The sequence below is a fragment of the Pistacia vera genome, unplaced genomic scaffold (genome assembly GCF_008641045.1).
Source record: "Pistacia vera cultivar Batoury unplaced genomic scaffold, PisVer_v2 Contig612, whole genome shotgun sequence".
Classification (NCBI taxonomy): Eukaryota; Viridiplantae; Streptophyta; class Magnoliopsida; order Sapindales; family Anacardiaceae; genus Pistacia; species Pistacia vera.
The window spans coordinates 229,985-243,116 of NW_022196460.1; the positions used below are offsets into that span (position 1 = coordinate 229,985).

The 13,132-nt window shown below is 37.4% G+C and overlaps 2 protein-coding genes across 2 annotated transcripts; both read left to right on the plus strand.

The window, feature by feature from the left end:
- Nucleotides 1-2,950: 2,950 nt before the first annotated feature.
- On the plus strand, nt 2,951-4,348 carry LOC116110731. Its single transcript, XM_031396953.1, has one exon. The coding sequence runs from the start codon at nt 2,951-2,953 to the stop codon at nt 4,346-4,348; it is 1,398 nt and encodes a 465-aa protein (XP_031252813.1).
- Nucleotides 4,349-11,097: 6,749 nt separating this feature from the next.
- Nucleotides 11,098-13,003, plus strand: LOC116110733 (MDIS1-interacting receptor like kinase 2-like). The gene is made up of 2 exons (XM_031396954.1): nt 11,098-11,698; nt 12,648-13,003. The coding sequence occupies exons 1-2, from the start codon at nt 11,098-11,100 to the stop codon at nt 13,001-13,003; spliced, it is 957 nt and encodes a 318-aa protein (XP_031252814.1).
- The last annotated feature ends 129 nt before the right edge of the window (nt 13,004-13,132 follow it).

Sequence of the window (13,132 nt, forward strand, 5' to 3'; positions counted from 1 at the left end):
GCACTAACGCTGATGCAGGTACAACCAAAAGTACAGAAACAGCTTCCATTCAGACTAGTGCTACTTAGATTGAGGTGGAGCCCACAACCCAACAACTCAATCCACCACAAGCACAAGCACAGCAGCAACTTGAAAGTGACACAGCACCAGAGGAACCTGATCAAGGTGTAGATGAAGAAGCTGAAGAGACCTTGGAACCAAAACAAAATGAATTGATAGATTACTAGTTGGCCAGAGACAGAACAAGAAGAGAGGTAAGACCACCTTCAAGATACTCGTATGTAGAACTGATTTATACTGCTCTTCTTGCAGGTACTAAGGTGCTAAGGTCTGAACTTGAAACCTATCAAGAGGCCATGGAATCCAGAGATAGAGACAAATGGAGGAGGAAATGCAGTCTTTGAAGGTAAATGAAACATGTTCATTGGTTCCAAAGCCAAGAAACCAAAAGCTAACTCAATGTAAGTGGCTCTTCAAACTAAAAGATGGCATTTCTATAGCTGACCCTCCTAGGTATAAAGCCAGATTTGTGGCAAAGGGTTACATCGAAAGGGAGGGGATAGACTTCAATGAAGTCTTCTCCCCTATGGTCAAGTACAAAACAATTAGGATGATGCTGTCAGTAGTGGCACATCAAGACCTAGAACTTGAGCAGTTGGATGTCACCACTGCTTTTCTCCATGGAAACCTAGAAGGACAGATCTATATGAGTCAGCCTATGGGCTTTGTTGACCCTAAGGCCCTAGATCATGCATGTCTCCTTAAAAAGTCATTATATGGCTTAAAACAATCCCCTATGCAGTGGTACAAGAGGTTTGACACATTCAAAGTGGGTATAGGATTCACTAGAAGTCAATATGACATTTGCTTCTACTTTAAAATGAATAATGACACACCAATTTACTTACTCCTATACGTTGATGATATGCTGTTGATCAGCAGGTCTAAAGTTAAAATTAGTGATTTAAAGAAGAAGCTAAATTCTGAATTCAGTATGAAGAACCTAGGGAGTGCCAAGAAAATTCTAGGTATGGAGATAAATAGGGACAGAAAAAATTGTGAACTAAGGCTGCAGCAACAATCCTACCTACTGAAATTAGTCACAAAGTTTGGCATGGTAGGTGCCAAACTAGTTTTTATGCCCCTGACTAACCAGTTTGTACTCAGTAAGTCTCAATGTCCCAAAACTGAGATAGATAGGTTGAAAATGGAATCAATACGCAAATGTTGTGGGGTCCCTAATGTATGCTATGATAAGCACTAGGTCGGATCTAGCATTTGCCATTTCCATGTTGAGCAGATATATGTCTAACCCTGGTATGGAGCACTGGACAGCTTTGAAATAGATGTTAAAATACATAAATAGTACAGTATGTGTTGGTCTTGAATATTGTAAAAGGAATGCTGCATTTGATCTGGTTGGGTTTGTAGATGTTGATTTTGAAGGGGCCAAGGATACCAAGAAATCAGCTACAACATATTTCTTCACATTGGGTGGAAAATGTATAAGCTGGAAGTCACAACTGTAGCCAATAGTAGCTTTGTCCTCAACTGAATCAGAGTACATTGCAGTAACTGATACATTTAAGGAAGCTCTATGGTTAAAAGGAATCCTGACATAAGCAAATTTAATTAGTGGGAAGGTGACAGTGTACTCCGATAGTCAGAGTGCAATCCATCTGAGCAAGAATCCAGTGTATCACGAAAGAACTAAACATGTGGATGTCCGCTACCATTTTATGAGAGATCAAGTTGCAAATGGAATCATTGAACTTAAGAAGGTAGCCACAGAGGAAAATCCAGCAGACATGGGCACCAAGATAGTCACCCCGGCAAAGTTCAAGCATTGCCTGAACCTGCTGTATGTAAAATAGTCTGGAGTGGCAAAGAGCCATGAAGGAATGGAACTGAGCAAGCTGCACAAAAAAAACTGTTTTTAGAGCTTCCAAGGTGGAGATTGTTGAAGTGGAAGCCTGAAACAGTGTCATTTTGAGTAAAGAAGGACAACATTGTTTTAGACAGGCTACCAAATGAATCTTGACCACAGGATACACTTCTAATCCAACGGCCAGAATCCAGTCACCAAGTCAACCATATATAAACTCAAATCTTCGCGTTAACAAAGGAGAATCACTCTTGGGTTTCTTTGTGCGATTGAGGAGTTAGGGTTTGAGAAGTTTCTCACTGTTGCTTTGTGTAATTGGTTAGATTAGAGTGGTTAGGGGTTTTAATCATTCTGGTGAGAGTGTTATTCTTTCGAGTTAGGGATTCCTAGTGGGTTTTTCTAAAGGCTGATTACGGGATACTTGTATCTGGGTGAGGGTTTCTGTGTTGATTGATTTGAGGTGTTGTAATCGTGATTCTTGAGGTAATAGTAAGTGCAACGAGCTCATACCTTTCCTGAGCTCAACATGGATGTAGCTTATCCTAAAATGATAGGTAAACCACGGTAAATTTGTGTTCTTTGTGTTCTTGTTTGGGTTGCCTGTGTTAGATTGAATCTGTGTAAAGTTGCTTTCATTGCATAACACGAATTAATGATTTATTATCTTTACTGTGTTCTTGGAGAAAGTGTTTAGTACAACGGTGATATGAAATCAACAATACAATAAACTAACACGTCACTAATAAATTTAGAAAGTACAAATTATATTTAATGTTATACTCCCTCCGTTTTCTTTTAATTGACGTTTTAGTTGTGGGCACAGATTTTAATAAAAACAAAAATTTCTCTCTCCCACCTCTTTTTTCCCTGATTTTGCAGTGGGAGAGACTTTGAAAGTGGGAACTTTCCCGCTTATTTAAATATAACATTTTTAACAATTTTGTCTTATTCATTTGTTTCTCCCACCAACTTCATCTGTTTCTTTTCTTTTACGCTGCTCCAGTTCTTAAATTTTTTCGTCCCTCACTTGTTTCTGTTCTCTTTTATTCTATTCGGTCAGTCACCATGGCTGAACAATGTAACAGTAGAGGTGTACTTGGGGAAATTGATTTAAATGTTCTTCCAACATTAGAAGCTACGGATGAAGTTGATGACACAACCGAAAAAGTTAATACACATGTGAGTCGAAAAAACCTTACAAATGAACAAAGACAAGCAATTTTTGAATCTCTATTGAAGCGAAGTGTTAATGGACAATTGAAGAAAAACACTACATCTGAGGTGGCTCAATTATTTTCAGTTAGTATGCGTACAGTCCAACGCATTTGGCAACGAGGAAAAGAAAATGAAGTTTTGGATTCTAGCACTAATGTATCTAGCAGAAAGGCACTCAATTGTGGGCGTAAGCGTCTTGAAATTGACGTCAGTCAATTTCGAAATATTCCATTGCGAAGAAGGACGTCACTGAGGTCTTTATCTGCTGTCACAAATTTGTCAGTGACAACATTGTTTAGGCGATTAAAAGAGGGCTCCATACGTCGTCATTCAAATGCTATAAAACCTTTATTAAATGTGGAAAACATGAAAGCTAGAATACGCTTTTGTTTATCGATGATTGAACATGGCAACAACCCCAGTTGTTTGAGGTTTGTAACCATGGAAAATATTATTCATGTTGATGAGAAGTGGTTCTACATGACAAAGCAGTCAGAGAAGTATTACCTCCTGCCTGACGAAGACGAGCCTTTACGCACATGTAAGAGTAAGACTTTTATTACTAAAGTCATGTTTCTGGCTGCAGTGACACGCCCAAGGTTTGATGAATCAGGGAATGAATTATTTTCTGGAAAAATCGGGATATTTCCTTTCATAAATAAAGAACCTGCAAGGAGGAGTAGTAAAAATCGTTCTGCCGGAACCATGGAGACTAAAACAATCAATTCTATCAATAAGGAAATTTATCGATCTTACATAATTGAGAAACTCTTGCCGGCTATCCGAGATAAGTGGCCAAGAATTGATGCAGGAAGTCCAATATTTATCCAACAAGACAATGCGAAACCTCATATTGGTTTGGATGATGAGTATTTTCAAAGTAATGCTACTAAGGATGGCTTCGACATACGTTTGATCTGTCAACCACCGAATTCTCTAGATATGAATGTTCTAGACCTTGGTTTTTTTAATGCGATACAGGGACTACAATACCAACAGGCACCCAACTCTATAGATGCGCTCATAGAGGCTGTTCAGAAGTCATTTGATGAATACTTGCCAACAAAATTGAATCATACGTTTTTAACTTTACAGTCATGTATGATTTCAATTTTGAAAGCCAGAGGTTCGAACAAATATAAGGTTCCGCACATGAAAAAACATAGTTTGGAGAGACAAAATTGCCTTCCTAGGCAGTTAGATGTTGACCCCGCGTTAATTGGAGAAGCAATTGCTCAATGTCAATAAGTGTTACAATTGACCTATCTAGTATTGAAGACTATTTTTCTTTTGTCCATGATGTTCATATGGGTTCTGATAAGATATTGTCTTTTAGGAGTAGTTTGTGTTTCATTTTGATCTGATTTTATTTGATTTTTTTATTTTTTTTATTTTTTTTGCTGTAAAGAAATTCTACTCCAACATACAAGAAAAGAACTTGTTCTATTTTGTGATATAAGCTTTTATTATGGTAATATATAACAAGGTGCCAAAGCTATACACTACACTTTCTTGTGTCACTCTGCCTACCAAAAGATGCACATATAGAAAATCAGCTTTACCTTAAACTGAGATCGATGATATTTAGATAATGAAGTAAACAACCACATACAAATCTAATCTTTTCTGCAGGTCCTATGAAGAACAACCTGCCAAAAAGAAACCTAAGAAGAGAAAATCAGTGGAGCAGGGACTGGAAGGTGAGAATGATGGTGATTTAATGGCCAAATCAGAAAATACGGGGAGAGGATGATGGTTTTGGATGAATTTTAAAATTTATATCTTGAAATTGAAATCTGACATACTTTATATATTTCAAAATGTTTCAGGTCTTTTGAATAGATTGTCTGAATCTAATGTGGAATCTTCCCCTTGAATGATCAATTTTATTTTTGGCATGACCTATTGCATCATCATATGGCATTACAATATGAAGTTCTTAATAAAAGTTGTTCAATAGTTTCTTTTCTACTAGGCGTCAAATATAAAAAAACAACAACATTTTATTTATCTGTATGCATTAATCTCAATCTAGAATTACTTATTTCACAATCATATTATTGTATGGTATGTTGGCATTTCTGTAAACTGTCAAATGTTCAGTTTCAGTCTAATGCACAATCCCTGATACAATGGGATGTGAGTGGCTGCTTTGAGTGTACTTAGACATTGATCTGTTGATTTGTTTTTAAATTTTGGAGTCTAAAATGCAGAGCTATTTAGGAATTATCTGAAGCAAATAAGAGAGGAAACAAGTGGGAGACTGTAGAGTGTTACATATAGACCGAATGGCACTCCAAATAAATGGTGGTTGGCATTTTCTAAGAGGAAATTCATGAACATCATTGTTCCTTGGATATATTGTTGTATATCCAATCAACTGGTATCTGCCTGACGAATTCTTCTTATCGTAAGCTATAAAAATTATGTTGCAGATCATTTGTAATGATAAGCTGTGAAAAATCTTTTTGTTTGTTTGTGGTTGCATTGAAACTTCTACATCAAATATGCATTTCTATATTATTCAAATACATTGAATGAATTTGCTGAACCTTCATAATGGATAAGTAAAGAGGGATAAAAGCTAGCGAATTTTCATTATATAGTCTGTACATGGACAAAAAAAGGCCGGCAATAAAAAAAGCAAGCCATCTAGGCACAAATCAAACTACACAATCTGTACATAAAGGTTTGCAGCCAAAAAGTGTCAAAACTCCAGCCACCTTAAGGAAATCCAACAAAAGCTTCAATCCCCAACTAGCAGAAAAACCAAGACTCACCACAACAAAACTATTGCAAAGCACACACCCTTGGGTCAGCCACATGCCCTTCTCAGCACCAAAGGCCCCGCAACATAGGCTAAAACAAAACATAGGCAAAAGTCACAAAAATTGAGCCACAAACGCAAATTTGACATCACAAATTTGACAATAATGCAACAACATCACAAATTGATTTTGACAATGATTTTGATAAGAAAAAAAACATCACAAATTTCTAAACTCAAATTTACTACGCAACTGCCACAAACGCCCATTTTCTCCTTTTTCTCCCATGGACACCACTCAACCAGACTAGTCCACTCTCCCTGCACTTCTCCTCAACGCCATCGCTAAATGCCTTGCCACACGCATAGACATCCTCTCTTTCCGTGCCGTCTGTAACTCATTCAAGGACTTTCCTTTCCCATCATCTGTGTCGTCACTCTCCTCTCAACTCCCTCAAGAAACTTCAGCTTTTGTTAACACCCATGTGGACTAGAAGGAAACCCCAAAAGCTCACGAGTTCAAGGCTGATCTTCTAGGGCTCAAGAAAGAGGAAGTGAAGGTGGAGATTGAAGACAACAGGGTGCTTCAAATAAGTGGAGAGAGAAACATATAGAAGGAAGACAAGAAAAAGAGAGAAAAGATGGAAGCAGAGATGGATTACAGAAAGAAGAAGTGGCGATGGAAAATAAGGAAGAGATGAGAAGAGGGGAAAAGATAAGATAAAGATAAAAATTAAAGAGGACAGAGGAAAAAAGTGAGAAATGACACGATGGAATGGAAAGAGAGAGGGATGATAAAAAGTGGAGAAGGCATGATGGAAGGTGCAGACAAGACAAAGGCAGAACGACTTTAATTTTGAAACTTTTAAAAAGTCTTAAAACGACAATTAAAAGTAAACGGGGGGAGTAGATAAATAAGAAACAATAAAGCTACCTACACTAACATAAGGTGTACAAATTCAGTACTAACTGACGTGGCTATTAGCCACGTCAGTTCCCTCCAAGACTAAAAAAAAAAATTTCAAAATATTAATTATGAATTATCTCTCCCAAATGAATAAAAACTCTTTGAAACTGAAACATAAACCCACCACGAGCACCGCCCTGTATCCTCTACCACCACCACCGTGGCCTGCAGTCTTCCACCACTAGCGTCGACCGCCGTCGTCCACCACCAGCGCTGACCATCATCTACCGCCAGCACTCATCATTTTCATCTGCTGAATTTATAAAAAAATTGCTCTGAAAATAGAAACCCATAAGATTGTATTTGCTTTCTTTTGCTGGAACCTGACTTGCAAAGGACTTCTCCAGAAACACAAGGACTGTCCAATATATTCCAGATACAATAGCAATAATAATCTGTTTGTCTGAGAAAATAAACATTATTGCAAACTTCAAGCAGTAAACAGAAAAACTGGAACGAATTCTGCAAATCTCAATAGACGACAGAATGGCTTGAAATGTATCAAATTGGCATATGGTGAAGATGTACTTATAAAAATAACTCTTTCAACTTGCCAAAGGTATTTGCTTTCTTTTACTGTATATAGATTATTGGTAATGTATATACATGAAATAGTCTATATAGATTACTGGTAATGTATGTTGAAATGACCTTCTTTGATCGTGTAGGTTGGTTCAGCAGACCATCACATCCAAAAACGAAAAGCTTTTTTGAACTTGGTCTTGGTGTTGCATCAAAGTACGAAAGATGGAAGAGTGTAGTGAAAAAAATCCAGACAACTCTTCTTCTCATTTCAATGTTGTGGAGGTAATATTTTGTTGGTAATCTCTTTTTATTCATTAATATTTTCTGGTGCTACCGCTTTGTTTTTGTTCTTTGCAGTATTTGGGTATGTTGGTTGTTGTTGTGTGGTGGGTGGCGTTGGTGCATGGCCAAACAAAAGATTCTGGAGAGTTTTGTTTGGAGATGCAATAGCAGAAAACTGCATTTTTGCAGTTCCCAAAAGTAAGTTTGGAGCTGTGCAATGCAGTGTTTTGTTAAGAAGATTGGCTGTTTGTGCAGTGTGTTATGGATGCAACTTCAATGCTGCATTTTGCTGGCTATTAGTGTAGTGTTTTTGGGGCATACTCATTGTATAGATGATCTTGCAATCTTTTTGTGATATGTAAATACTAATCCATATTTGGAAGAAGCAACAAAAAATTCAATATATGTATATATACATAATTATATTCATAATAAGTTACTTTTTATTTTTTTGGGGCAAACCCAATAATTTTATACAAGAATAAAAGAATTACAACCTGGGAAAGGGGACTCCCCTTTAGAACCAAGAACCTTGGGCATTCCTAAAGGGCAAAACTACAAAAGCGAGGACAACCAAGGAAAGACATTCCTTATACACAAGAGACCAAAACCAGAAAAACAGACCAAGCTTCAAAACTAGCAATCCACACTGTACAAGTTGAAAGGAAATCTCAAAAACAAAAAACGCACAAACAACATGGACCACACAAGTTGTAACAGACACCTGAAGACTGCACACAGCACCAAAGGCAGAGAACAATTGCAGCAGCTTCAACAACTGCACACACGCACAAGCTACACCAGTTGCAAAATCTCCCGGAAAGAGAAAATAGAAACTGCAAAAACTGCTGCATCTTCGACCAAGCTATAGCACTTCCTCGACAACAACACAATTGCAGCATAATCCTGCAAAATACTGCATTACCCACCACATATCTTGTAACCAACAACCAAAAGCTGCACAAACTGCAAAAAACTCCCAACAACAAACACACACTGGACAGCCTATACAAACTACAACAACCTTCTAGAAATTGCACACACTGCAAAAAGCGACATCTCTCAAACCTGGACAAACTACCCGAAATGCAGCAATCTCCTAGAACCTGCAAAAATTGCCACACACACAATGAAAAGCTCTCTATATATCAACATCAAAAAGGTCAAAACAATATGTTGATCAATTCAAAACATTTAACTACATTTGCCACACACACAATGAAAAGCTCTCTATATATCAACATAAATCTCTCAATTTATATAAATGCAAACAATTACCATTGCACAGCCAAAAAAAAAAAGTGCACAACTTAGTTCATAAAAGTAACATCCATTGGGGAAACATAAAGAAACACACAAATTGCAATATTTGCTTGACTAGAAAGGGCTTATCACAGCACCCATAGATTCTAAAGGATCCACTGATACTTTCAAATTAAAACAAATTGGTACTCATTATTTTTGAACTAAAACTACAATTCACTGAACATTATTGCATACTAACCCACTTAATCACTCTAAAGCTAGTCTAATGGATGAAGTAACTACACTCATCAACAGAGCCTTTTGCTTATTGACAAGCAGGGGACAGTTATATAGCAAAGTGATCTCTCTAGTCAGACAACAACTCCTTTTTATTTTACATTTTTTCATAAAATATAACATTACTGGTATCAGGACAACGAAAAATTCCCATGTCTTCACAAAGTAAAGTCTTATCTTGAAACATCAGATCCAAAGATTCCAAAGTGAAGAACCATTACTAGCATCCTTAATAGCCATAATGCTGCTATTGCTTGATTTTGCTTCAATATTCTTCATCAGAATACGTAGCAATAATAAAAAATATAGGCAATAGTAGAGGACACCTGTCAGCAATACTAATTTTATGTAATACAAACATGTGTTCTATAGACAGGTATACCACTGATCCACAAAGAGAATACACATATGCGTACGGACACACACACAAATATATATGTATATATAAACAAGTAACCATCCATGAGTATGACCATCAACACTGATTCTGAAGTTGGACCTAAGGTTTCTGTGTAGTATCTGCCCGGTAGTCTCCCTAGTTAATTTCCTGCTCCGCAATGAGGTATGTAAGATCCACTCACAAGAATTCTTAATTGGCAATTGATAACCACAATTATACACTGAGTTTTTTATACTATTCCTATTTCTAGTCAAGCCAATATTGCAGAATCGCAATAAGTTGTTGGTTACAAGTTTATTGAAAATGTTACAGTAGCAAATAAGAGGGTTTGGTTCATACTTTGTTTGCGTCTGGTGAGCCGTGGTGGCATCTGGCGAGGCGAGGCATGGCGTGGCGACATCTGGCGAGGCGTGGAAACAACGATTGCAGTTGGTTTGGCGAGACGCGGCGGCTTTCGACAAGGCGTGGAAACGACGGTTAGTCTCTGGTTTGTCGGCATCTGGTGAGGCGTTGCGGCATCTGGCGAGGTGTGGCGCGGCGCGGCAGTGTTCGGCGAGACATGGAAAAGAAGATTCAAGTTTGGTTTGTCGGCGTCACGGCGTGTAATGAATTTGGGATGGGATCTGAGAAATTTTGAGACATTGATTGTGAGATGAGAGGTAGAGAATGAAGGGATTTGCATTGCAGTGAATGAATTTGATTTAGGGAGTCGATTCAGGAAGTGAAATTTGAAAAAAAAACAAATAATTTGTCAAAAAACTGATGTGGCAATTAAGTGATGTGGCAGGTGAGGTGTCATTTGCCACATTAGTTAGTACTTAGGATTGTACAATGTCATCAGTGTAGATAGCATTCCTCAATAAGAAAAGAAAATTTAACTGATAATTTAAAATTCTTTTTCAATGCTTCTTTATAGCCTTATTTGTTATTTATTGGGAGAATGGATGAAGCATGCTATTTTATATTTATGGGTTGTCACGTTTAATTCCAAATCTGAGGGGAGGTCAGGATGATGACCCAAAGTTTAATTGCCCCATACGTTGGGAGTTGACGTGGACTTAAAGTCAACACGTATGTGGAAAATAGACCAGAAGACCAGTAATCCCTACTTGGGGCGATTTTTCTTGCGGACATGTGAGTAACGACGATGCTCAAGAACCATCCCAGAAGACTTTGGCCATTGAAATTGTAGTCTGATTGGGACCCGTAGTTGGAAAATCAAATATTTTAATCTCTACTGCTGCTTTTGAAGGGCCAAGTTACAAGTTAAGAAGATCATTTAAGAAAAAATACTCGAGGCTGTGGCGACAATAGTTAATTTAGACTGAGTTATCATGAACTATGATGATCATTTCTCCGACCTCGGTCCAGCTCCACCTACAAAAAACAATTACTTCAGAGCATATCCCCTCATTTTCTTCATTATAGTTTTTGTGTCTTCTACCATAATTCTCTCTCTAATTTTTGGGTACTTTTTTCTCCTTAAGCGCAAGAATAAAAAAGCTGAACTCCAGATGATATCAACCAGTTACGAAGATGTGTTCAAAATATGGAATTATGATGGTAGAATTCTGTTTGAGGACATAATTAAAGCAACTGAGGATTTTGACATCAAGTATTGCATTGGCACCGGAGGTTATGGCAGCGTTTACAAAGCAGAGTTATCTGGTGGCAAAGTAGTTGCTGTGAAGAAACTTCACCGTTCAGAGTTAGCTTTCTTCAACAATTTCCAAAATGAGTCTCATTTACTGTCTCAAATACGACATCGAAACATTGTCAAACTTTATGGTTTTTGTTTGCATAGAAGATGCATGTTTTTGATTTATGAGTACATGGAGAGAGGTAGTTTGTTCTGTGTGTTGCGCAACGATGAAGAAGTTACTGAGTTGGATTGGAAGAAGACAGTGAACATTATCAAGAGTGTGGCACATGCGTTGTCTTACTTACATCATGACTGCGTTCCACCGGTTGTTCACCGTGATATATCAAGCAACAACATTCTATTGAACTCGGAATTAGAGACATCCGTTGCTGACTTTGGTTTGGCTCGACTTCTAAATATTGACTCATCCAATAGAACGATGATGGCTGGCACATATAGATATATAGCTCCAGGTGACTCCTCTAGGCTCTAATCATAAATTTTTCTTTAAATACTTCTTACCAGCTTCATTTTTAGTGTGCATGATCAATTGTATGAATCTCTCAAATAAGTAGTTTTAGAGATTCAATGATTGAATTTATCATTTCTCACAACATACTAAATCATTTAAGCTAAATTAAAAAGATTATATACACGTACCTTACCAATTTTTTTTCCCTTTCTAATTAACATAATAATGATAATTTGTATCAAGGTTTTAAAATCCGGCCTGAGGTGAAACCCGACAAAGTGGCCAAGTCTCAGGTTGACCAGTTGAACCGTTTTGACCGATAGGTCAAACCGGTGACGTTAGCATGTCTAAAGGTTTGAAATCTAGCCCAAAAAAACCCCCTAAAAATTACCATAAGTCCCTACAAGTTTGAAATCCTATAAAAACACCTCAAATTACATCATCGACGACAACAACCTAGGCCAAATAGGGCCTTTTTCGGGGTTGACAACACACCCCATCACCACGAAAACTCTCCCCTCAGCCTTCTAACCAAAACTCATCTCACCCCACCCCCTTTCACCTCACCAATCGTTGACAACAACGTCGATCGATTTTTTCAATTTTTGGTCGTTTCACTCACCGAAAATCACCTTCATCGCCACTGTTCGACTCACTGACTCTTCTTCTTCAAAACCCTCAATATCCCAACCACCAATTATTCGTCGATCATCGTTCTAATTTCTAGGGTTTGCCATGAACGGTAAAAATGGTAACAAGGCCTAGTGAAGGCCTCGGTTCCAGGTTGAAAAAGAAGTGGTCCAAACGAATTTTAAAACAATGATTTGAATATTACCAATTACTTAATCACTCTAATCAATTATGCAATCACAAATAACTATATATTACTTTTCGATTTTTAAATTAAGGAATTTTCTTGCTTCATCTAAAGTCTTTAATTTTTTTGGTAGAACTTGCCTACACCATGATTGTGACGGAGAAATGTGACGTTTATAGTTTTGGCGTTCTGATACTGGAAGTATTAATGGGCACACATCCGAGAGATCTTCTTTCATCATTATCATTTCCATCTACTCAACATCGAATGCTAATTGATCTTTTAGACCCACGTCTTCTACCACCAGTTGATAAAAAGGATGTGCAGAATATTGTGCTTGTTTCTGCTATAGCATTTGCATGCTTGCATTCTAAACCCGAATCTCGACCTACAATGCAATGTATATGTAAAAAATTGCTTACCGGAAAACCAATGGAAAAGTCCTTTCAAGAAATTACTATATCAAAACTCGGATATTCAGAATGGTAGTTTGTTGATGAATGCGATTTTTAAGCATAGATGTAATTCAAACATGTATTCTTGACTGCTATTTTCTTTTGTTTCTAACTATCCTTTAAGGATTGTTATGGCTTGTAACTAGTTAGTGTTTATATCAAT

Coding starts and splice junctions, on each gene's coding strand:
- LOC116110731 (XM_031396953.1), top strand. CDS start 2,951: ATGGCTGAACAATGTAACAGTAGAGGTGTACTTGGGGAAATTGATTTA.
- LOC116110733 (XM_031396954.1), top strand. CDS start 11,098: ATGATATCAACCAGTTACGAAGATGTGTTCAAAATATGGAATTATGAT. Junction 11,699..12,647: donor ATATAGATATATAGCTCCAG/GTGACTCCTCTA, acceptor TTTTTTTGGTAG/AACTTGCCTACACCATGATT.